The 27,452-nt window shown below is 42.4% G+C and overlaps 1 protein-coding gene across 2 annotated transcripts in view; it reads left to right on the top strand.

Moving 5' to 3' along the window:
• Positions 1 to 27,452, top strand: part of ADHFE1 (alcohol dehydrogenase iron containing 1) — a 307,754-nt gene that overhangs the window by 227,030 nt on the left and 53,272 nt on the right. For both annotated transcript variants that reach the window (XM_085605518.1, XM_085605517.1), the window contains one exon: positions 31 to 129. In XM_085605518.1, coding sequence (XP_085461644.1) covers positions 31 to 129 — 99 coding nt within the window. The remainder of the gene's footprint in view (positions 1 to 30; positions 130 to 27,452) is intronic.

The raw sequence follows: 27,452 nt of genomic DNA, 5'->3' as shown, positions 1-27,452 counted from the left end.
TTTTTAATTTGGTGACGTTTGTTTTTGCAGAGCTGTAAAGAATTCAGATGACCGTGAAGCCAGGTTTTCCATGCATCTGGCCAGTGCCTTTGCAGGAATTGGCTTTGGAAATGCTGGGGTTCATCTCTGGTAAGTTCAGATCCCTTAACTATGTAAATGTTGGGTCTCCGGCTACTGTGGGCTGAGATTTCTAAGTTATATGTTGCTGGGTTACATGGAATACATAAAGGATTCAGTTTTGTGACCTCGACCTCTTCAACTGGTCCTACCAAAGTGCAGATGAACAATTGTGGTATAACCAGACGTCACTTTTACCTGACTACCATAAAAAAATCTTAAATGTACTGAAGATAAGAAGCTAAACGTTGGCTATGGTGTCGCCAATATCACTGAGTGAGCCAAGAGATATCATTAGCCCAGCAAGTGAGCCAAAGGATGTCTTTACCACATTTCCAGGCATGAGGAGAAATGAACCCCTCTCACTGGAATAAGGGTTACAGAAGGGCAATGTTAGAAATGGGGGTCTCAAGTTGGAAATGGTTTGCACCTTTGTACAAGTAGAGATCCTTGCTTCTAGTCAGGTTAAGGGAGTTACGTCCTTAGACAACCCCTGCTCACCCCCTTGGTAGCTTGGCCCGAGCAGACAGGCTTATTTCAGAGGTACTGTGTAAAGCATTTGTGCACACATACAGTTACATGGTGAGAACAGTACAAAAGGACACCAACAAGTTTAGAAAAATAAGTAATCTTTGAACGAAACAAGACCTAAACAACAAAACTCCACCATACATATATCAAGATATCCTCAAAAATAGGTTATTCACACAAATAAAACTTGTAGCAGCAAATATATCCACCTGTAGCTATTACAACGTCATGACAGATGAAAAATCCAAAGTACGGCGCCGACCGCAAGGTGCGTGGCGTCGGGTGTGGAGTTACACAGACCCCCAAAGAATAGTACATTGGCAAACGATGAAAGCAAAGATGGTGCACAGCATTGGGGAGGTGATGTTTTGTTGGTGCTGGGCTGCGGCGGTTCCTTACGAACACAGGGGAGGTGATGCGTTGGTTTCCTATGACCCCTGGGGAGGTGAGGCCTCGGTTCCTTACTGCGATGCAGGGGAGGTGAGGCCTTGGTTCCTTACTGTTGTCGGGGAGGTGAGGCATTGGTTCCTTACTGTTGCTGGGAAGGTAATGTCGCGGTGGCAGTGAGGCATTGGTTCCATACGACGGTGTGGTGTCGATGGATTCAGGAAGTCACCCACGGCCAGTCTTGGCTCTGTGATGATGAAGTACTGGCATCAATGAGGTCAGGGCTGAGGTGCGAGTCGGGGAAGAGAGTCGTGAGCATCACAAGCTTTGTCCTCGGCTCCGGTGCAGGCAGCGGCCTCGGTGACCGAGTCGATATGGCGCTGCAGCAGGTGGCTGGGCAGCAGTGCAAGTTAGGGAAGTGCGTCTGGTGCAGTTCGGATTACTAAATCTCCCCCTGCTTCCACGGACGGAATGATTTCTCAGTCACACGCACATACACACATCACACGCTGGTGGGGCCCATAACACCAACATTCATTCTCTCAAACTATCCGTGCCTACAGAGGGATATCCAATCCCAAACCACAGCTGTTCGCTTGGCTAGAGGAAACCACTTCTATTGAATTACCCTAACATTTCCTCCATCCGGAGGTCAATCGGATCATTTAGTTGTTATTTAGTTTAATGACGCTTTTAACTCTCAATTTAATCAATAAACATTTCAAGACATAATCACCCGACACAGTAATTCAAATAATGATTTTCTTTATCTAATTTAAATGCTTGTTAAATCCTAATAATGCAATATTATCTTTTGTCATATTTACCTATTCTGGCTAATTGTCGTTTTCTAAGTCAGAACTGGTCCTCAGAAAATTCATCAGAGTTCTAAAGTCTCCGTCCTCTTCTGTCAGCATAAGGATCTCTGATCATCGATTCTCCGTCAATAGCTTCGGCACAAAGTGGTCTCTAGCGAAGAGCAGCAGCCCTTCCCTCTCTAGTCTACTAATATTTATACTAAAATTTACATATAACAGTAACATTTTCTCAATTCCCAGGCCAATGATTGGCTGAATTCAAATATATCTCAATACATTAGGAAACATTCTCAAATTTTCTCATGTGGATGAAATCTCCAAGTAGATGTATGGGAAAGACTAATCCCAGGTCAAAATGTATCAGTTCGTTGGTAATAGGTGGAGTTCGGTAGTTCACTTTTTCCATTGGCAACAATTGCTTCACGTTCAGGGACATTGGCACCTCGCCCAGGGTAGTGTTCATGGGCATGGTCTGACAGGTCACACAAGGGACACGAACGAAGTCAGTGCAGGCGCCTTTTTCCATTGTTCAAATGATGAAGTCATGTACTTTAGTTAGGTTTCAGTCGGCGGCCATCTTTTGGTAGGCCAGAATAGTCAACTTTAAGCAAAGAAACACAAAATCGTAATTAATACATAGAAATGATTAAAACAGTGTTATTCCCTTACTAATACCCTTATGTGTATGCTCTTATCTAGCCATATGCAACATTCAAAGCCGTTAATGCTGGTTTATTTAAGCCCAAATCACATTAACGCTGCTCAAGCAACATTTATCGTTTTAATATGCATACAAACTTAGTTCACTTATTATTTTAGCCATGCAAATGCATTCCCACGTGTATTCTCTTGGTTAATAAGGTTGATTTAGTACCTTCACATCAATCTATTAATTATTAGAATTAATTATGAATCATTTTAATATAAACTTATATAAATGGATTGGGTATATAAAAAGAAACATTTTACCCGCTCCATCAATCCCCCCTTCGGTGATTTTATCACCACAAACAAAACCCACAAAAAAATCTATTCATTTCCCCTTTTACGGAAATTCGAAATGTTTTCTTGCTCAATTAGAATTCTGTTTCTTTTTCATCTTCTCTTTTGGTTTTGTCATACATACTCTCCTTCCATTCTTCCAATTCTATTTCATTAAGATCTCTTTCTGGTTTATTTTCCTTCTTTTTGTAAATTTCTCGTTTAACCTTCTTTTTATTTCTTCTATGTCTACAACACATACATCCTAATCTAAGTATTAATAATATGAAAATCACACATGTTAATGGAAATAATATTTTCCCTATTATAATACTACCTAATTTACCTAAGAAAGCTTTAATAGCAGCCATCTTATTACTAATTCTAGTCCAGATACTTTCAACTTCCAGTGGTTTTATTTCATCATGCAATTCTGTAATATTCTTAATGTATACTTTTAGATCTTTGCTTTCATCAGGAATGTAAGTGCAACAATGTTGAACTTTCAGCATTCCACAGACTCCACCCTCTTTTGCTAATAAGATATCAAGGGCAAGTCGATTTTGCATAATCATAGCACGCATAGCAACCATTTCAGTGTTCACCAAAAGAAATCCTCCAGCGGTGCTTGTTGACAAGCGATCCACTATGGTTGACAATTTCCGAATATTATTTGCATTCAAAGATATTCCCACTGCTGGTATCAAGGCTCCAAAAATATCACCTACAATTTCTAACCAGGTTTCTCTTCTGCTACGCATTAGTAGGTTATTTGGTCCACTATTTTCTACTCTATCCATGTGAAAGATCTTTGGAAAGACCAGGCCAACATAACATGTGCCATACCAATGGTCGGGCAACCTGTAATAAGCCTTGTTCCCACAAATATAGTACAGTCCAGGGAAAACTGGATCCTCTCCTTCTCTAAATCCCCATCCAGATGCAATAAAATATGTATCATGACACTCACTTGTCCCTATATAATAATAATCATATTGGGATCTATCTCTCATAATGCATAATTTGCCTTTCTGTGGTGAATCTATAGCTATTGTTGGACTAGCATCACCCTTTGTCTCCTTCTTCCCATCTATTTCCCAAATGTTTTCCCCTTCTTTTTGTCCTTCTGCATTCTTGTGTATTTCAATCTCCTCTCTTCAACCATATCCAAAAATTTTTTCTCTTCTGTCTTCAAACTGCAAGTTAAATTGTTCTTAACAATATATTCTAAAGTTAGTTCTTTAGTTTCTATAAAAATCTCACCTAATACATTAGCAGCTTTAGCTGGATTCAATTCATTATTCATGGGCAATTGTCCAAGAATATTATCTATATTAGACAAATTATATTCTAATTTCCCTACTAGATAAAATATACTAGTTAAAACGCTACATGTTATTCCATAAGTTGCTGGGAGGTGATTAGTCACCCCTTCTGAAAAAGAGGCAGGTAACTGCATGCATACATAGCAATCCCTTACGTCCATGGTTTTCACATATTCATACAATAATTTTGAAAAAACATTGCTAGAAAAATCAGTTATTGACCTATCCTTGTGCATATGCTCAGTGCTTGTTCTAAATGGAACTACCTTTTGTGAACTTTTCACTATGTTAGTCATATTCTCTGTATATCCCTCTAGTGTATCTAAAGTTACTTTGAAAGAGATCAAAAGAGCGAGTACGCTCCAAAGAAGCATTAATAGTCCTGTACAACAACAACATGTCTTGCACCATCTTCTCATAAAGGTACATCTACTTTTGTTATCATCTATGTTAGCCATCTTGTTAAAATTAACCGGGTCTTTTGACTTAGCCTCTTCTACTCCGCCTCTTGTAGCTTTCCTACAAGAGCTAAGACCTTATCAGGTGATCCAAATACTTCAATTTCTTATTCAATCCTTTATAGTTCTACAAGGACCTGTTTGAAATTACTCAGCTTGGCCTCTCGTCGTTTTTCACTTCCTTCTCGTCGTCCACATACAGAATTTCCTGATCTTCCGCTTCTTCTCCGATATCGGATAAGATAACTCTCAGGATTTCCTCTGTTTCTTCTTCCTTTACCACTCTCAGTAAAGTCTCCTCTGGATTTCCTTGACTATCTACCTCTTCTCCTTGTTCAGGCAGTGCCACGTACGTCCATTCAGGTGACTTATACTTCTGTTTTGGTTTTCTCGATCGTTTGTTTGCTTCAGACACTTCTGTCTCTCCCTCTTTCTCTTTGTGCTGACTGGTTACTTCATTCACTTGTTCAGCTTCTGAGGGTTTGACTCATGTCAATCGATATCTCAGTCTCTTAATTTTGTTTGGCCAAAGATCTCCTTCAGCATTCCTTCTTGTTTTGCCGTCTTTACTGTTTCTTTCCTCAATCCAAGTTCTCTTTCTTAGAACTCGACCCTCTGGTATTTCAGTTTCACTGTCTTCAGATTCTGTCTCGTTTGGTTTTTCTTTTTCAACAGTCTCTTTTTCCACCTCTTGTGTTGGCCCTACTTCTGTCCCTCCTCGGGTCTCCGGCACGCAATTTTCCTGCTGACTACTTTTCCCTTCACCTAGCTGGGTGTTGCAGTTCCCTACACCTCCTCGGGTTTTTCCGCAATCTGTCCCTCTCTCTCTGTGACTGCCCCTTCTTCTCCTTCCAATATTTTCTCAGGTGGAACTTCTTCTACTCTCTCATTTGGTGTAAATGTTACTTCTGACTGGACATTCTTTTCTTTTCTTCTTTCTGTGCTCACCACTGGCGTTTTGTTCGCCTCCAGAATCTGAACCATCTGAAATCTGCAATCTTTTCCTCAGAATTTCTTCTCTTGGAGTCTGGACTAGTCTTGGCTCCTTTTCCCCCCTTTCAGGATTTTCTTTTGACTTTATATTCTCATCACCTGAATCATCACTTGATCCTGATTCATCGAAATATTCTTTTCCAATACTGTCTGCTGGATTTGGAACTCTCAAAGTGTGACTTGCATGTATCCAATTTTTCAATCCAGCACACTTCACAGCAGTTGTTGTGGTCAAGATGACTTGCTTTGGCCTTCCCCACCTTGGAACCAAGCAATTTCTTCTTCTGTGGACTTTTATTCTCACCCAGTCCCATGGGCTCAAATCATGGGCTGGTTTCTATTCAAGTGTGGTGGCATCCGCTCCAACCTGGTGAAACACAGAATGGACTGCGTCAGCCAGGCCTTTACAGTAATCCAAAATCATGTCATCAGTTATAGTCATCAGCTTGTTGACTGGTACAAACACGTGTCTCCTAGCTCGTCCCATGATGATTTCGTGGGGACTCAAACCTGTAGTTCTGTCTGGAGTAGACCTAATGGTCATCAAAACTAGAGGCAAGACATCAGGTCATTTCATTCCTGTGGCTAAACACATCTTCCCTATTCTGTTTTTGATGGTACCATTCATTTGCTCGACCACACCAGAAGCCTCTGGTCGGTAGGCACAATGCAGTTTTTGTTGCACATTCAATGCTTCACAGATCAGTTTCATAATTTCATTATAAAAGTGCCCTCCTCTGTCTGATTCAATGGTCACTGGGAACCCGAACCTTGGGATGAAATCCCTCAGCAAGAGCTTGGCCACTGTGATTCCATCATTTCTTCTGGTTGGGTATGCTTCCACCCACCTAGAGAACAGACAAACTACCACCAAAACATACCTCAGCTTGTTATAAGGGGGCATTTCAATGAAATCTATTTGCATTTGGGTGAAAGGTCCTCCCTCTCGGCCTATGGTGCCTAGACTCGCCACAGTTTTCCTTCCAGGATTGTACTGCTGACATATCAGGCATCTCTGACATAGGCTCTCTGCTATCAACCAGAATTTTGCATTGTACCAGGTCTGCTTGAAAGCCCTTATCATGGCATCCCTTCCCAGATGTCCTTGGCCATGATACATCCGTGCCATGGTTGACATCATGCTATCAGGCATTACTGGTCTCCCATCCCGTTAGACCCACACATGATCTTTCTCCCTGGGTGCACAACCTGCTTTTAGCCACTGCTTCATTTCTTCATCTCCTGCTTCGTCCTGCAACTGCCTCACTTCATCCCATGTTCCCACCACGTTAGTAAACATTAAGGAGCAAGAAGACATTTCCCTTTCCTTTGACCGATTAATAGAATACTGGTTTCGGGCACAATACTGAGTCATGTCATTTGCAAAGCGATTCCCGGTAGTGATGTAATCACTTCCTTGACCATGAGCAGCACATTTTACCACAGCCAGCTCTTTGGGCATTTGTATTGCCTCAAGCAATTTTCCAATCACTTCTGCATTCCTTATGGGGGTTCCACTTGAGATCAGGAGACCTCTTTGTAGCCATAATTGGCCAAAGTCGTGGACAACTCCGAAGCCATACTGGCTATCAGTCATCACAGTCACTCTCACATTCCTCCCAATTTTGCATGCCTTTGTCAATGCCACTATTTCTGCTACTTGAGCGGATTTAACTCCTTTCAAAAGTGATGCTTCTATAACTGCTGAAACTGTGCATACCGCATATGCTGCACTCAACACTCCATCTGTTCTCAGACAAGATCCATCCACAAAAAACACATAATCACTTTCTGGCAATGGCAGGTCTCTTATGTCAGGTCGAGGTTTCGTGCAGTAATCCAGCACATCCAGACAATCATGATCAACATCCTCTCTTACCTCCACTCTCTCTGCATCAGTCAAAAGTGTAGCTGGATTCACATTCACACATCTCTCCAGACTCACATTGGTTGCACCTAGAATGACCTTCTCATACTTAGTCAGCCGACTATGTGACATGAACTGTGTTTGACTCCTTGTTAAAAGGATCGCCACACTGTGAGGTACAAACACTCTTACTGGATACCCCATCATGATTCCCTCACTCTGCTCTAGGCTTCGGCATGTAGCAGCTACTGCTTTCACTGGCAGACCTATCGCCACTGGATCTAACATTGACGAGAAATATGCCACTGGTCTCCTTTGCCTTCCATGTTTCTGTATTAACACTGAGAGTGCACATCCGTTTCTCTCACTGCAGTATAATTCAAACTCTTTCTCATAGTCTGGCATCCCCAGAGCTGGGGCTTCACAAAGACTGTTCTTCAGCTGTCTGAATGCTGCCAATTCTTCTTTGTTCAGTTCGAGGGGGTCTTTAACCTCACTTTTCGTCAATTTTACCAATGGTTTGGCAATCAGGGAAAAGTTACTTATCCACTGACGACAGTAACCAACCATTCCCAGGAACATTCTCACCTCTCTTTGGGTCATTGGAGCTCTCATTCCTCTAATGATTCTGATCCTGTCTATGGTTACTTTCCTCAGCCCTTTTTCAGTGGTATGACCCAAATATTGTACTTCTTTTTTTACAGTATTGCAATTTTGTCGGAGATACCTTTAGTCCTCCATCTGCCAAATGATTTAGCAAAGCTATGGTGTCTGTTTCACAAGCCTCATGTGTCTTTGACGCCACTAATAGGTCGTCAATATATTGGACCAAAACTGAATTCTCAGTCATGGTAAGACTTTCCAGAGATTTCTTTAGCAACTGATTTAAAATGGAGGGGCTCTCTGTGTACCCCTGTGGGATTCGGCACCATGCCAAAATACGCTCTCCAAACCAAAATGCAAAGATCGGCTGGCTGTCATGATGCAACGGAATGGAAAAGAAAGCATGACACAAATCAATTACTGTGTACCATTCTGCATCATGAGGAATCTGATACAAAATTACTGATGGATTTGGAACAATGGGACAACATGACACAACAATCTTGTTAATCTTTCTCAAATCTTGCACAATCCTGAAGTTCCCACTAGGCTTTTTCAGTCCCATTATAGGTGAGTTACATGGACTGCTCAATATTTCTCTTAACACTCCTTGCTGGATCATTTTCTCAATTAAAGGTGTTACTCCTGCAATTATTTCGGGTGTCAGTCTGTATTGTGGAATGTTTGGGAAAACTGCTCCTTCCTTGACAGTGATTTTCACTGGGTCCACATTTCTCATCAGGCCTATATCTTCTCCAGTGAAATCCCAAACTGCTGCCTTCACTGTCTGTTTCAATTCTGGGGGCAATTCATCTGGATTGAATATGGCATTGGGTTCCAGAAACCTCACTCTCTCTGTTAGCTATGGTCATTTTATACAGAACATCCTCATCTGGTGTTTCAAAGGCTATTCCGTCTGGTGTACAGAATATGGTGCAATTCATTTTGCACAACAAATCTCTACCTAGCAAATTCACAGGACTGGTGTCACACACCACAAATCGGTGCATGTCTGAAAATTTCCCTATTCTGACCTTTACCGGTTCAGTAAGGTACGTTCTAATCTGGGTGTTTGATACACCAACTACTTGGATTGTTTCATCCGAAAGAGGAAGATTTTTCTTGTCTGCTGATCTGACAGTAGATCTCGTAGCTCCAGTGTCTACTAGAAAAGTAATGTTTTCATCATTAATTTTCCCATCTACAAATGGTCCTGTCTGATCTATTTCTAGAGATGCGCCAAGTACGCACCCTGCTTCCTCTTTTCGGCACCGTCAATAAATCTCCTCTGACTCACTCTCGTCATTTTGCAGCCAAAATTGTGACACAGCGTTCGCGCGTTGCGGTTTGTTTACCTGTTCTTCATTGTAGAATCCCGTCTCTTTACTATATCTTTGGGTGTTCCGGCTCTGCGGTTTTGGCACCTGATTCTGTGGATTAACAGCCTTCTGCTGTTGCGGCGGTGGGCCACTCCCCTCACACTGCACCTGTGGATTTAATGATGGATTTTCATTATTAGTACCTGGTGGATATTTACACTCGGATTTCCAGTGCCCTAACCTTCCGCAATTGTGGCATGGAAACTTCTTTTTAGCTTCTTCTATATTACCTTTCCCATTTCCTGGGCCAAATATCGGTTTAATGCCTGGATTATTAGCTTGTTCAACCAGCTGAGCTTCCTGTCTCTCTGCGACTTTCACTTGAGCCCACATTGCCTTTTCTTTTAGTTTTCGCTGCTTTGCCTCAATCTCATCACTAAAGTATTTTTAAGCAAATAAGAAGAGGGTGAAGGCTATATTACCGCACCTGACAAGTGAATAGTGTCGTTAGAATATAATTCTATAGTGCAAAGAACCAAGGAACACTTCCCTCTGAGCTCCTCAATCAGGAACAAGTCCTGTCAAAAACATACATGCAACAGGGTTCAGCACTATTTAGAAAAAGTCTGTTGTATTTAAAGAATGTCCAAGACGTAGATATGATTTTCAAAGGAAATTCTTTTCTTTATTTGATACTTTCACAGGCATAGAATATCACAGCCTTGATAGCACGAGAAAGCCATAGCCGACGCGTTTCGTCTCCTATAAGGAGACTTCTTCAGGGCTATAGAAAAAAATATACAGAATATAGTTTTATACCCAAAGCACCAACATATATATATATATACATACAAAGACAAAACATTCTACAAAGTTGAATTTTTACAGAAAATATTACCAAATTTACGGCATGTCTAATAATAAAACGTCAATAATAAATTCACACTAGAAGAAGAAGGGCCTATATAACAAAAAAATATGTAATCACTGTTATATGTAGTTTAAGTGCCTATCACAATAAGTTACGAATAAATAATTTGTCATTGATGCTCTGTGTTTATGACACTGAAAGTATCTGTGAATCATATGAGTAATATGGTTTGTGACAATGATCTCAGGGACTAGTAATAATGTTTTAATCCAATAAAGTGTATAAATGTATTAGCAATTAATCAGGCAAAAATTTGAAGGAGCTGTATTGTCTGAAATATATTTTTTAATATGCTGGTCTATAGGTTTTGCTCTCTCTTGTAAAAAATCTTTTTATACTTTTGGTATTATGATTTATGTGGCAAATACCACATTTGCATAAACTGACATTGGTTTTGGGATCTCTTATGTTTAATGACACGACATGAATTATTAATGAGATACTATGTCCATATTATGAGCTCTCTTGAACATTGCATTCAATATATACATGGTAATGAAATTGTAGAGTGATAGGCACTTAAACTACATATAACAGTGATTACATATTTTTTTGTTATATAGGCCCTTCTTCTTCTAGTGTGAATTTATTATTGACGTTTTATTATTAGACATGCCGTATATTTGGTAATATTTTCTGTAAAAATTCAACTTTGTAGAATGTTTTGTCTTTGTATGTATATATATATATGTTGGTGCTTTGGGTATAAAATTATATTCTGTATATTTTTTTCTATAGCCCTGAAGAAGTCTCCTTATAGGAGACGAAACGCGTCGGCTATGACTTTCTCGTGCTATCAAGGCTGTGATATTCTATGCCTGTGAAAGTATCAAATAAAGAAAAGAATTTCCTTTGAAAATCATATCTACGTCTTGGACATTCCTTTAAATACAACAGACTTTTTCTAAATAGTGCTGAACCCTGTTGCATGTATGTTCATCACTACTAATGTATTTAGCATGCCTTAGGATCTCATCTATTTTCTTGCTCTGCCAGTCCACGGTGTGCTGCTTAATCATTTCCCCAATCTCGGGGCGCAGACCATACACAAACCTGTACACAAAATGACTTAGGTCCTTTTCCCCCAGATTGTCATCCCCACTGAACTGTTTTAAAGCTAATATTAGCCTTTCATAGTAAGCGTGAACTGACTCTTTCGCTTCTTGATGGGTTTGATCTATTTTGTTTTTCAAGAACACCATGACCTGTTCATATTTCTTCATTACCTCTGGGTCTGGTGCTCCTGTTTTGGGATCTCTCGGGTATTCTTTAGTGGGCCAATCTATGACTATCTTGCATTCTGCCCACAAGTCTGCTGGCACTATTATATCAAACAGACTATTCAGATCAATCCACAGCACTTTTGACAATTTAACAAATCTGTCTACCTGTCTGTACCACTGGACCGGCTTTTCTCGTAATCGAGGGAAGTCATTTGTAAATGACAAAATGTCCTGTCTGGTCCACGGGGCATGCACATATCCCCCTCCTGGAATCTCTCTCATAGGGAACTCTGTCACCACGTTTTCCTTTTCTCTCACAGGAAACGCTGGAAATGTTCTGTCTGAGGTGTCATCCCGCTTCCTATACCACCTGCTTTTCCATTTGTCCACATCTCCCCATTTCCTCAACACTGTGATTATGTCACTAATCTGCCCTATTCGTCTTGCAGTGTTCAGATTCTCAATGTCTTTTTCTGTGAAATCCACTTGGTATGGCTTCTGTAAAGCTTTTACCTTGTCCATGTCAATTCCCATTTCACTTGCTATTTCTGCTAGTCTGTCATGTAAATTCTTTGCTCTCCAGGTGACACTTTTGCACAAAAACAATAGTTCCTCATCTTGGTAATTTTTCAGCTTTTCTGTGGGGATGGTCCCTACTATCAATTCTTCTAACACCATCCGTAATTTTGCCACATCAATGGTATGGGATTCTTTCTCTTTACCCTGCAAGCCCTTCAGCCATTCGCTCAATTCGTCAGTAGTTATACCCGCTGATTTTTCTACATTCCCTGGTTCCGTCAGTCTCTGTGGTTCTAATATTGATCCTCCTACCATTCTGCTTCTCTCTACAGTATCAGGACAATAAAATGGGTTATTTGACACATGTAAATCACCTTCACTCATAGTGTGTCTCCAGGAATTCTCCTTTGCTCTCATCAGGGGCTGTTCTGCCTGTCTATTGTTCACATACGGGACTGTTAGACCGTGCTCACTGTCTTTCTGCTTCTCGAAAATAGGCATAACAGGACCTATGGTCACAGGGACTGTAACTGCTTCTAGATTTTTCGTCAATTCTCTTATTTTCTCTGTCAGTTCTAATGTGGTTTTTGCTAGTTCCCTGGAATTTTCACTCTCCACCCTATTTTCCTTTCCCCGTTCCCTAAGAGAATTCCTTCTCTTTACCTCCGGAGTCACATCTTCTGTCTTAATGATTCTCAGAGTCTCCCTTACTGGTGTACCGGTGGTTGGTGTTTCTGATTCCTGCCTGTATGGAGGTGGACTTTTGTAAAACATGCAAAGTAACAACAGAAGAGGAAGGGTAATAACACGACTAGTCCCCTCAAGGGAAAGGTTACAAACCAACGAAGTCAGTGTAGTGTCAACAAGGCACTAACCATCCAAAAGGCACGGGTCTCCAGAGTCAGAACCTACCCAATATGTTATAGGGAGGAAAACAGACCTAAGGAGGTAATACAAGTTATGTATGAAAGCCCTCACTCACCAACCTGGTTGGTGACATGCTTCATCATCGGGCTCCACCGGGTATGGCCGAATGCCATCCCAGTGTGCTGCAACGCCAGGTTACTGCGGAGCGGGATTGTGTGTGGTGACAGTGAATTTAAAATTCCCAATTGAGTCAAAAAAATAATTTAATAGTTTTGCTAATTGGAAAAAATTAAAAAATAAAAAGGCCAGAATAGTCAACTTTAAGCAAAGAAACACAAAATCGTAATTAATACATAGAAATGATTAAAACAGTGTTATTCCCTTACTAATACCCTTATGTGTATGCACTTATCCAGCCATATGCAACATTCAAAGCCGTTAATGCTGGTTTATTTAAGCGCAAATCACATTAACACTGCTCAAGCAACATTTTTCGTTTTAATATGCATACAAACTTAGTCCACTTATTATTTTAGCCATGCAAACGCATTACCACGTGTATTCTCTTGGTTAATAAGGTTGATTTAGTACTTTCACATCAATCTATTAATTATTAGAATTAATTATTAATCATTTTAATATAAACGTATATAAATGGATTGGGTATATAAAAAGAAACATTTTACCCGCTCCATCATGTCGTGCTCTTAACGAGCTGTGCCGACAGTTTCGTTGCAGGTCGCGACGTTGCTCGCCTGCATCAGTGGTGCAATTTCCCTCTATGGCAGCTGAAACAGCAGTTCCAGATGACGGAGGACAAAGGAAATTAAGTCTTTGTGTCCCTGAGACTTCAGAACAGGAGGCACGCTCTACACCAAGCCCTTGGGGATCTTCTTCAAGCAGAATCCACAGCACACAGCAAAGTCTTTGTCCTCTCCTTGGCAGAAACAGTCACTGCAGGCCAATCCCACACAGCACGGGGGCAGTACTTCTCTTTCAGCTTTCCCAGCTCTTCTGTTTGGCAGAGGGTCCTCTTGAGTCCAGACGTAATCTAAAGTCCTGGGGTCTGGACTAGCAGCATTTGATTTACTGCCCCTGTGCACACACAGTGCATTGTACTAGGGACTTATGAGTAAATCAAATAAGCCAATCATGGGAACACCAACCCATAAACGCAATTTACACAGAGAGAACATGCACTTTAGCACTGATTAGCAGTGGAAAAGTGCCCAGCGTCCTATAGCTAACAAAAACAGGGTCGGAAATTGGAGGCCAAGACGCAAAGTCTGGGGATAAACCTGCTGCAAAAGCCAGGTCGAACAGGAAAGGTGAGGTAAAGCATGCTGCTTGCACTGTAAGCCCAGCTAGTGCTCTTAATATCAGTTAGAGAACAGGTCTCGGTTAAGGGGGGGGGGGGGGGTCTACATTGTTTCTATACACGTTAAAAGTAAGAAATGCCTATTTTCTATATAAGTGCATAGGACTCAGCGCTTAGCATGCAGTCTTTGCAGATTTGAGAAATGAGATACCTTACATCTGGACTGTCACATCTTTAATAGATTCATGACTTTTCCTTAACGTTAGCTAGGAAAACCAATGTTCTGCACCAGGACTCCTATGCAAGAATCATTATTTTTCAACATTTACTCACCACCAACAAGGCAATTTTGTTAAAATTAAATACAAATGATTATATATACATACACCAGACCACACCGTAGATGGGCAAAATCTTCCCATATAGCTGCTATCACTGCTTTTGAAGCCATAGTTTCTCCTGTTGAATGTAAGAACACTTTAGAATCAATGTCTCCCAGGTGCACTAGCTATATCATCTACCTTGCCAAACTAAGCGACAAATCCAGTCTGCATAGAGCAGATGCCTTTGTACAGTTTGTCTGAAGTACCATGTGGTGTGATACAGTTTTGATGAAACCAGACTACTCACTTTTTCAATTAGTCAGGAGAAAGCTGCAAAATAGTTGAGATATTTGGTTGTGTCTTTATTGTAATGTTAAACATAGCACCTTTCTATGTAAAGGAACTCTTATTCAATACTCACACATCCAATACTCTATTGTAAGGAACAAGATGTATTAGAATTGTGAACTTGGCGGACATCGGTTATCTTGTCAGGCCAATTCAGAACCATATTTAAACCCCACATATGGAATTCTTGCTAGTTGGTGGTTACATCAACTGAGCTCCTTTCAACAACTTACAAACAAAGGGGTGTTTCACCAGTGATCTTCTGTCAACAGTGTCATGGCCTGCCGAGATCACCTATCAGAAGATGGTCACTGATAATGTGCTTTACTCTTGACTTTTGGATTAGTCAAGATGATTAGAACTTGTACTAGATCTGCTTAAAATGATTAAACCAATTTAGCAGTCCGCAAAAAATACTGGAACAAAAGAGTAAAGTGACTTGAGGTAAACATTTGGAATGATTAGGTGCCAGGAGGATTTTTAGATTAAATACACTAACGCAGTAGAGTATTAAATTGCTCACTCTAACAAGATCGGGTAACCTGCCTGTACTATATCGAAATCTAGAATTGAGCTCAGTTGATGTATTGGCGAGGTAGTATCCTTCAAGAATATGTAAATTAAAAAAGGGCAAAACATCAATTTGTGAAATTTGAGCCAGCAACACTTGGAGCCAAGTAGGATAAAAAAAATGTAATTTAGTACTTATTTGTCTCAAGTACTTTATCTTAAAATGATTTACATAGTATTAGTCTACGATAATTAAAGAGTTTTAAGATGACATGTAGATGTTTACAAATAGAGAAGGGACGTTTTTGATATATAAATATATGTATGAGGTTTTTTATGAGCTTCAAAAGAAGGCAAGAAGTTAGGAATTCTAATTAAATAGTAGTGTTAGAAATTGGGTCCCTGGTTGGCAGAGGTATGCACCCTGTCCAAGTAGAGCCCATAATCAAAGTCAGGGTGAGTCGTATACACACCCTAAATTAACCTGGTAGCTTGGCACAGAGCAGTCAGGCTTAACTTAAGAGGCAATGTATAAGTATTTGTGCAACACTTAATGCAGTAAAACAGTGAAAAACACCACACAAAAAAATCCATACCAGGTTAGAAAAATGGAGCCTAATTTAATTAACAAAACCAGACCAATATGACAAAAATCCAATTAATAGAACTTGAGATATGAATTTTTAAAGAATTAGGTGAAAATAGCGCATAAAAGCACAAAGAGCCAACTGTGGTTTTGTGGCCGTGCCAGACCAGGACAAAGTCACAAGTTCAGTCCGATCATTATGGAGCATGGGCTGGCTACAGGGACCCCCCATGCACCTGGTGAACACAGTACCTTAAATCCTGGACGCAGTGTTGCTATGTAAGGCTTTGCGTCGTCCGGCATCGGTTCCAATTCGGAGCACAGAAGGCAGAGCACCTTAGGCCCACTTCCAAGCGTCCAGGACTGGGGTGGCACCACTTGAAATTGTAAACTAACATAGTTCAGGTGCTGTAGCAGGTGAGTTGGAAGTCTTTTGTGTGCCTGAGACTTCAGAAAACAGGAGGCGAGCCAGCAAGCCCTAGGAGTCACTTTGGTTCTTGGAGAGATGCAGGTCCAATCCTTATCCCTACCATGCAAGGGGGGCAGCAGGTCAGTACAGCAGCTCAGGAGTCCAGCTGAGTGACAGTCTTTCAGCAGCACAGCAGTCATTCTTCCTAGCAGGGGGTCCACAGGTCGAGAAATGTACTCAAGTGATCGTGTCTGAGATCCAGTAGTTATACTTTGATACCCTGATTCTGGAAGGTTGGAGTAGGTTCTAAACAGTGGCTTTGAAGTGCAGTGAATCTCCTTCTGCCCTTGCCCTGACTCCAAGCTGGCTGGAGTGACGATTCAGGGCCATTAGGCCTATTGTGTGGAGACAGGACACATACTATTCAGCTCCATCCTCCCCATCAAGCCAGTTAGTGGCCCATTAGGGCCCATCAAGTCGCACCTAAGCTCCCATTGTGTGTGGCTGTCTAGAGGGAATGCACAAGGCCCAGATGTCACCCACCCCAGACGTGTATTCAGAGACAGGCAGAAGGCACAGAATGGTTAAAGTAAGAAAATGCCAACTTTCTAAAAGGGGCATTTTCAGACCTGCAACCTAAAATCCAACTTTACCATAAGTTGTGATTTTAAATTGTGAGTCCAGAGACCCCAAACTCTAAATATCGATCTGTTCCCAATTGGAAACTACACTTAAAAAAATTAGTTATGTAATCTCAATGTTAACCTACAGGAGAGATAGGCCTTGCAGTAGTGAAAAACTAATTTGAGTTTTTTACTACCTGGACATGTAAAACTGTTTAAATGCACTGCACCCTGCCCTTGGGGCTGCATAGGGCCTATCTTAGGGGGACCTATATGTATTAAAAAGGATGGTTTGGGCCTGGCATTACAGTTAAATGGGCAGGTCGGCATGGCAGTTTATAACTGCACACAGGCTCTGCAATGGCAGGCCTTAGACATGTTTAAAGGGCTACTGAAGTGGGTGGCACGATCTGTGCTGCAGGCCCACCGGTAGCATTTAATTTACATACCCTGGGCACATGTGGTGCACTTTACTAGGGACTTACAAGTAAATTAAATATGTGAATTGTGGATAAGTCAATGTTACCATGTTACAGAGAGAGCACATGCACTTTAACACTGGCTTGCAGTGGTAAAGTGCCCATAGCAGTAAAACCAACAAAAAAATAATTCCGCAAAAGGGGGAGGGGGAAGGCAAAACATTTGGGGGTGACCCTGCAGAGAGGGCTAGGTCCAATAAGTAGTTTTAATTGAATGTACAATAAATGTATCTATGCAGTTTTCAAAAACTGATGCTGGGACATAAAATCACATCTCATCAAGTATACCAGGAAGGGGTCACCTTATATAATGTGCAGTCGGTTAAACATAGACAAGGCCTCTTTTCATGTAAGCCCAAGGTGCACAAAGCTTGCTTTGAAAAAAAAAACACTTATTTTAACCATTGAACCAATTGTTTACACTGTAGTTCAATTTTACTTCATCACTCAAGTACCCCAGATCCTTACACCAGAAGGCACTCAATAATTTGGGACAAATTCCCTTCATCATCCATGAATGGACCATCAAATGGGGAAAATGCCTCAATGAAAGCAATATCAAGATTATTTTAAATAGTTATGAACCGATAGCTATTATTTTCTATTGAATAAATACATTGACTGTGAACTAACTAGGCACCTAAAAATACTTCCTCCTCCTCAAACATATCAGACAAGTCACCCAGGCCTGCATGTCCTTGCTTGTGCCAGCTGGGGCAAAGTAACCACTTGCATCAGTGTGAACAAACCAAACTCAGCATCACGAAACATGCTTGGACAGAAACAGTGATTGTATGATTTCAACTTAGAACTCGTCCCACACTCTTCTTACACACAACACGCCTGCGTAGGTGCAATAACAAACAACATCAGGTCACTTCTCAGGGCCTCATGGGCAACACACAACAATTCCCACAGAAGACATACTACAATTATGCACTCTTCATGCATATGGGCTTTGGCTAGCACCAAACAGTTGAGGCATCTATCACACAAGTCTGACTAGCAGCACAGTGGCAAAGAAATCAGTCATCAAAGCTCCCGCTTGCAACAGTTTTGAACTAAAAGGCTACACAGTGTTTAGGTTACCCAATGGTAGCAATATGCTACACAATACCAATACCAATTACATTAACTCTGTGTAGTCATGTGTGATACGGTACCAGGATATCCTTGGCAGAATATTATACGACATAAATATTGTGTCTTTAATATTGTTTTCAAAATATTACTTTCTTGTTTTTTAATTGTTCATAAATAACCCTGGGCGGGTAACTCCGCTCCGTCAGCGTAGTTTGCGGAGATTTGCCTACTCCGCGCTCCGTGGCAAATGCGGAGGTAGGCAAAACTCCGCCTCCATGGTGGAGCAGAGTTAGCCGCTCCCTCCCCCCTCCCAAATGCTTTAAAATGATAAAAAGAAGGCACTTACCTGTGTTTCTGCCACCTCCCCTGGCTGCCCGCTCTCCTTCCTGCTCCTCTCTCGTCCTTCTATTTAAAAAAAACACTACGTTGTACGTCTTACGAGTGTGCACGTGTAAGATGTGCAACATAGTGTTTTTAACAATGAAGAAGGATGCGAGAACCAGGAAGGAGAGCGGCCAGGCAGGGGAGGTGGCAGAAACACGGTTAAGTGCCTTCTTTTTATCATTTTAAGGCATTTGGGAGGGGGGAGGGAGTGGAGCAATGCGTAACTCCGTGGAGCTACGCGTAGAGGCACTACGCCAGCTTTGCCCACCCCTATTAATGAATTAACACATCTATTGACTCCCACTGCAATTCCTATACAGCAGAACTATCTCTTTGGTTACAGGGCTCTTAATGGTACCAAGAACGATCTTATCCTTTAAGGCACATCAGTTTCACAGATTAAGGTCTCAAAAAGTGGTATTGATAAAGTCAGAAAAGGTTTGTCAGTTGCCACTGATGGATCGCCTCCACATGAATCATGAAATAAAAGCTATAGCAGTGAGTGCCCTCTGTAACCAACAAAGTAACCGGCATAAATTAGCACTCATATATCAGCTTTGTTTATTTTGGAAATTCAATAATTGTGCATCCAAACAGCTAATAGTTTCTAAAAACAGACACATATTCCTATCAAATACAGTTTTTGGGATAATTAAACTCCATTCTCTGGAACAAAAGATTGTATTTATCTGAAACACACTGTTATTGTCCAGAAGTACTACATATTCCATTCGTTGTAAATATACGCTTGGTTTCCAAGCATCAGCTTGTCCTTTTCAAATGTACAGCTGGCCCACGTGGATAGATGGTGTCTCATATGCTAATGTAACATCACCCCCTTGCTAGGAATGCCATTAGTATGTCAGAGATTGGAAGCACCATTAAGCCATTGATGCCCGCAATGTGACAAGGAGAGAACAGCCACTTTTATGCCACAGCCTCCATTAGCAGTTCGGGCTGGACTGGTCCCATGAGGGACAGGGTCAAGACTGATTTGCAAATGGCCAGGTCTTCCCTGGACCAGAAACGAGCATCCCGGGACTGATTTCGGGGTAACACCCCTCATCAGCCAAGCTAGCTCGAATCCAGTTGCAAAAAGAGCAAGGGATCCACATCTGGGCAACCCTGTCATGGCCACTGTTACACCTGGGAGCACAACCAGTTTCCAGGATGCTTACAATATTCCAGTGATGGTCTCCATCGTGCCTGAGGCACCATCATGCAGGGAAAAGGACACCATAATACCAAGATGTCAGCACTAAGTCAGGGGTGGACACCATTACATCCGTATTCAATAAATGGGCATCATAGGATCACGTATGCCCACACTATGCTACAAGGGTACATTGTATTATGTTACTTTATAATTGTAAACCATGCTTCTCCCATCGATAAGACATAACTATAATTGGTCATCATTCTCTTTCATGGTCCTTGAAATCTATTGAAAAGTGTTGAATGTCCCCATAGTTTTTCTGACTCAACATTTTTGCCAGTAATTTTACCTTCTTGCTGCACTGTGTTGGAATGAGTGCCATGAATAACTTGGAGACACTGAACCTATTTTAGAATTTTGTAGGCTGTTGAAGTACTACCTGTTGTAAATAATACTGACTAGTTACCCTGTTCTACGGGTGTGGTGCCCTGTCAATAAGTGAAAGACAAACAAATTGCCCATTGTGCCCAAAATCGAGACTGTAGCCCGTGCTCTACAAAAAACATTTGACGCATGAAGTACTGTGGTGAATACCGCCAAAGTAGTGTTTCTTGGACTACTAACAGGTAATCTGGGCCGACCCAACCTTACCTTTCACCGGGCGCCTGGCCCCTGTTTTACACCCTTTTGGCATTGAAGCACTAGCGGGTCATAAGGATTACTCCTAGAGGGTCGGAAGGTTTTTAAAATCCAAATCCCAACATCAATCGACAGTGAAGGGAACGGTGTGTAGACATTTGTTGTTTAGCGGTTACAGAAACATTCATATTGTACTGTTGATATATCTTCAATGCACAATTTTACATCACATAAGGGTAGATACTGTAGAGTTATCACTTGAAATAAACCATGGATATGATATTTGGCGTTCGCATCGTGGCGGGTCCTTGATGAAACTTGCCCCCTCCGCACAGTCGTCCTTACTCTGGGTCTAGTGCATGGTATACTTGCCATGGGCACCAGATCTTCTATCATTTTTTTAATACACCCCTGCTGCTATATATTGTTTCTTCCACCCTTTGGCACCAGTCTAAATCTTTCTTCCAGTCAGCCACCACTGGCAGATGCCTCAACCCCCAGTTTCTAGCTATATTCCTCCTAGTACCACCCACATTCTGGCATGTCTGGACCAGTCTTCCTCCCCCTTTATCAACAGCAACAATTCCTTTCCCTCAAGTGGGACTTCTAATGAAAGAACTTGCGACATAATCATAGGCGCTGCCCCCCAGTATCCGTGGATCAGCGGGCACTCCCAGAGAGTATGGAAAAAGGAACCCTCCTGTCCGCAACCCCTCAGACACAGAGAATAACCCGCCCTTCCCATCTTGTTGATTAGGCTGCGAGAGTAGTATGTTCTGTGAAGAACCTTCAGCTATACTAGTCTGAATCATCCACTTATCGCTATCTGTCTGGGCCTCTGTAGAGCCTCCATCCATTCCTCATCTGTGATGTCGCCTAAGTCATCCATCCCCTTCGCTCTCAGGGGTCCCAGTAGGTCAGGTGCATTATTTATCAACTTTCTGTATTTCACTGAGACCCCTTGTTTCGGCATAGCGTCTAATAGTACGTGATCCTCCAAGGGGGAGGAGCCGGGGAGATCGCACCCCTCCTGGATGTGAATCCTTAGTGCATGTCCCAACCTATAATAGCTAAATGTCTGAGACGCCGTGAAGTAATCTCCGAGGCAGGACGTGAGTACAAACTTCTTTATTTAAGTCAGTGGTTCCCAAACTTTAACTCCTGAGGACCCCCATTGAGTCACCACTGGAAGCCGGGGACCCCCAAGCAATTTGTAGGATATAAATTTCAAACATTGAAACAGTCATTTGAAACAAATTAACACACGTGCGCACACAAAACAAATACTCAAATTACTAATGATTTTAGGTGCATAAATATGCACCTATCACCATGGGAACATCACTTTTTGAGACGTTCCCGTGGCGATAGGGGCTTCACCTTATTTACAAGGCAGCGTTAAGCCACTTAACGTGGCTTAACGCTGCCTTGTAAATAAGACCTCCTTTCACCCAATGCTTAGCGTGAAAGGGGTGGGCAGTGGGTGTTACGGTGGGAGTTTCCCCTGCAACACCCATTGATTTTGACGCAGCCCCCTATTTACAAGCGGTACAAAAGGGGGTGGTGATGGACGGAGCATCAGAACCAATCAAACACTCACACCCAGTCAACAGATCTGGGTTTGATCCATCACCATTATTTAGCCCACTCTGCCACCCCAGTTCAGACATGGCCATATGCAAATCAGTCTGACCCTGTGCCTCATGGGAACAGTCCAGCTCGAACTGCCAAGCCATGCCACCCCCTTTTGTACCGCTTTGTTCGCCATAAGTTGGCAGGGTATGCTCAGACGTGAGTCCCTTGCTCACTTTGCCACTGGATTCAAGCAAGCCTGGCTGAAGACGGCTGAAATGCCAGAAACCGGTCCTAGGAAGCTTGTTTCCGGTCCAGGGAAGGCATGGCTTGGCAGTTCGGGCTGGACTGTTCCCATGAGGCACAGGGTCAGACTGATTTGCATATGGCCATGTCTGAACTGGGGTGGCAGAGTGGGCTAAAGAACGGTGATGGATCAAACCCAGATCTGTTGACTGGGTGTGAGTGTTTGATTGGTTCTGATGCTCCGTCCATCGCCACCCCCTTTTGTACCGCTTTGTTCGCCATAAGTTGGCAGGGTATGCTCAGACGTGAGTCCCTTGCTCACTTTGCCACTGGATTCAAGCAAGCCTGGCTGAAGACGGCTGAAATGCCAGAAACCGGTCCTAGGAAGCTTGTTTCCGGTCCAGGGAAGGCATGGCTTGGCAGTTCGGGCTGGACTGTTCCCATGAGGCACAGGGTCAGACTGATTTGCATATGGCCATGTCTGAACTGGGGTGGCAGAGTGGGCTAAAGAACGGTGATGGATCAAACCCAGATCTGTTGACTGGGTGTGAGTGTTTGATTGGTTCTGATGCTCCGTCCATCGCCACCCCCTTTTGTACTGCTTTGTTCGCCATAAGTTGGCAGGGTATGCTCAGACGTGAGTCCCTTGCTCACTTTGCCACTGGATTCAAGCAAGCCTGGCTGAAGACGGCTGAAATGCCAGAAACCGGTCCTAGGAAGCTTGTTTCCGGTCCAGGGAAGGCATGGCTTGGCAGTTCGGGCTGGACTGTTCCCATGAGGCACAGGGTCAGACTGATTTGCATATGGCCATGTCTGAACTGGGGTGGCAGAGTGGGCTAAAGAACGGTGATGGATCAAACCCAGATCTGTTGACTGGGTGTGAGTGTTTGATTGGTTCTGATGCTCCGTCCATCGCCACCCCCTTTTGTACCGCTTTGTTCGCCATAAGTTGGCAGGGTATGCTCAGACGTGAGTCCCTTGCTCACTTTGCCACTGGATTCAAGCAAGCCTGGCTGAAGACGGCTGAAATGCCAGAAACCGGTCCTAGGAAGCTTGTTTCCGGTCCAGGGAAGGCATGGCTTGGCAGTTCGGGCTGGACTGTTCCCATGAGGCACAGGGTCAGACTGATTTGCATATGGCCATGTCTGAACTGGGGTGGCAGAGTGGGCTAAAGAACGGTGATGGATCAAACCCAGATCTGTTGACTGGGTGTGAGTGTTTGATTGGTTCTGATGCTCCGTCCATCGCCACCCCCTTTTGTACCCTATTTACAAGGGCAGCGTAAATGGGAGGCAATGCCAAAATTAAGACCAGGGAAAACCTGGTCTTAAATTGGCGAAACAAGCAGAAATGCTTCATTTCTCCTCGTTTTTGCAAAACGCCTTGGATTGTTTATGTTCAGGAAGGGGACCCTTTCTTCACATCAAAAAACTTTTTTTTTTTTTTAAATTACATTTTGTAACTTCCATATGTGCTGCATTAAGCAGCACACATAGAAGTGACAAAATGACATTTCAAGTTTTTTTTATGTGCAGGAAGGGGGATCTTCCTGTACATAAACAATCTTCCCCTGTTAAGTGTAGCGCCAGCGCAGGGGAAATGCAGGGCTGCACCATATTCTTGTAAATATGGTGCAGCCCTGCGTTTCAGAAGTGGCGGAGTGTGTTAAGCCAAGGAGGCTAACGACACTCTCCGCCACTTCTGTTGTATTTTATATTGAAAGAATTTGAAAGAAAATGAAAAAAGTTAATGGGAAGGTTGGTGCTGCATCTCCGTGACTAACTTTTCAATGGTTGGTTTTATTTCGCAATACGAGGCTCCTACTCCTGCCAGTCCTGGCAAATGATTTCAGACCAGTACTCATACGGCGCACAACAAGTGCAGTGAGTGAGCCTGACCACTACAAAGGGGTCTTTGGGAGGCTCTCCCCCCAAAACATTTAGGAAACAATGGTGCAGTCTACAACACATTTATCATTATATATTGAATTGTATTAGCTTTTAAAGAATAGTAAATGAAGACCTGACTATGCACCAGAGTATGACAATCTTTCTGGGGGGTCTTCAATGATTCCCCCACTATCACCCTCAAACAGTGCTTCTCATCTCCCCATAGCCCCTCTGTCACCTGTATTTCACCTTTTATAGCATCTCTCATACCATTGTATGATGTCAGAGCACTTTACATCACACACACAGACAATGAATCATATGTGTAAATCAGTGTATAGAAAATGTTACATAAAGCAAAGGGGACTACAAGGTATAGAATTCACATGTCATTCATACTGGTAGGCACTTTTAAAGAGTGCTTGGTCTGGAGAAGCACAAACTCAGGATTCAGAACATAACACAGTGGTTAGCTTTGACTTTAACAATAAAAATGTATTTCCACCCAAATAAACCTTTTTAGCAGCATCAGGATAATGAAAGACTGGGAAAAACATAAGTCACTAACTTGTACCTTGCAGTTTGCAAGCAGCTGTTTGATGACAGTTTATAGGTCACTGTGCTAGATTACGATTGTCACTTATGAACTGCACAGTAACAGATATGCATATAAAATACTGTTTTTTAAAATGCATGGTACACGTTCTTTGCAGTAGGCATATTAACCCTCTGTGCTACATTAGATAAGTCAAAGCTGCCACTGGACAAAACCTCATCTCTCTCCAGCAGGGACATTAATCACTGGTGTTATCTTGACACTTTTATTGTTCTTTGAAAACTGCTAATTAAACAAGATACTTTGCAGTGCTTTCAAAACTGCTGCCTGCGGACCCCCTAGGAATGAGTCAGGGACCCCTGGGGGTCCGCGGACCACAGTTTGGGAAACACCGATTTAAGTCATTCATCAGCTACATCTTCAGCTTGCCACCATAGACTTCAGTACCCCACAGGGCTCTCCCAACATTCTATCAGAGCCTTCCTTGCAGGGTTCTACGGAAGAGCCAACCAGGTAAGAAGAGAGGGGGTGGGTGGGCCCAACCAAGTAGGAAGGATTTAACACATCTTCCACCCCAAAGGGAAAGGAACCCGGGGGAAACCCTGAGGAGGGGAAGGAGAAAGGGATAAAGAAACACAATAGGGAGAAACTTTGAAGCAAACCCAGCAACCCGTAACTATACACAAGCGGTGCTGGAAAAATGAACACAGAATTTAAACAGACAACCCACTTCAACACATTTTGTAATCCTTGTGCCAAACCGGTGAATTTCTAAGTCTTTGTCTTCTTCTTTCCTGCTCCTCCTCTAGCCTGCTACCATGAGCCTGTGCCTTGCCTACTTCCTTGGTACTTGACCCCTCGGGACCAGTGGCAACTCTATCCATGCTCCACATTTTTCCATTTTCTAGTATGACCACATTGTTCTTTACCTCTTTGATTGTCTTGGGAGGAAAGAGTTTATCTCCTTTAGTACCTATACCATAGGGTTTCCTAATCCACACCCATTGGTCTTGCTCAAGTGACTTGTTCCTGGTACCCCATTTCTTATCATACCACTCCTTGTATTTTTGTTGTTTGATTGCAACTTTCTTTCTGAACTCAACAGGATTGACCACCACTTCCTTTTTCTGAGGTAGCCAGTTAGGAGATAACTTTGAGCCTGCCTTCCCCCCTCTCAACAACTCAAACGGGGAATAACCAGTGGCCAGGTTGGGTGTGGTATGGTATGACCACAGCATGTCTCTAACAGCTGCCTCAATAGGCTTACATGAAGTAGCTGCTAACTGAATACACTCTTTTAACATTCTATTAGCTCTCTCCACCTTCCCATTGGCTTTTGGGCAATATAAAGGTGTGCGTAAGTGAGCAATATCCATGTCTGCTAGAAATTCCTTCATTTCATCTGAAGCAAACTGTACTCCATTATCTGTGACGATAGTGGAAGGAATACCTTCTTTGGAAAACACCTCTGTTAAAAACTCAATGAGAGACTTAGTGTTGATCTTATTCACAAATTTGTGTGTAATCCAGTTAGAGTAATAATCGACCATAACCAATAGATACACCTCCTGTGGACCCATTCCATGTAGGGGACCAGCTATGTCCAAACCCAATTTGTCCCATGGAACCTTGGGTACCTCCACCGGTCTCAGGGGAATGTGCCTTGTCACTTTGGTTTTGTCACTCATTCTGCATGCCTCAAATTCACCTACTTTCTCTTCCATCAATTGATCCATGTGTGGGAACCAATACTCAGATCTCAGTTTCGCCTTACACAGACTCTTCCCTAAATGTCCTTCATGATCTATTATGTGGTCCCTGAGACCGCCCGGGGGAACCAACTTTCCTGATTTGAGTAGAAAGTTCCCCTCCACGGACAACTCATCTCTTACATTCCAAAAGGGCTGTACCTCCTCCGGAAGTATTTTACATTTGTTTGGCCAACCCTTAATCACAAAGTCTTTTACTGACTTAATAATGATATCCTGCTCCATATGAAGATCTCATTGGTTTTGTGAAACCGCTTTTAGGGTAATCTCCAAAATTACTTCTTTAGAATCTAGAACCGCCTCTTCTGACTCAATGGGAGACCTTGACAAAAAATCAGCCACATTATTCTGCGGACCTGGTATGTAAACCATTTTGAAATTAAAACCTTGGAGACCCAGCACCCATTTTGCAATACGAGGAGTCATGTTCTCCATGTCTTTTTTAGTGAAAATAGCCAGCAATGGTTTGTGATCCGTACACAACTCGAAAGGCACACCCCAAACGTAAAACTTGAAGTGTTGTATTGCCCAGTAAACAGCTAACGCTTCCTTTTCTACAGTAGAGTAGTTTGACTCCACTACTGTTAATGTCCTAGAAGCAAATGCTACCACCTTCACTTTGT

This window comes from Triturus cristatus, chromosome 5_1 (assembly GCF_964204655.1).
Source record: "Triturus cristatus chromosome 5_1, aTriCri1.1, whole genome shotgun sequence".
Lineage (NCBI taxonomy): Eukaryota > Metazoa > Chordata > Amphibia > Caudata > Salamandridae > Triturus > Triturus cristatus.
This window is presented reverse-complemented; position numbering and strand designations above follow the sequence as displayed.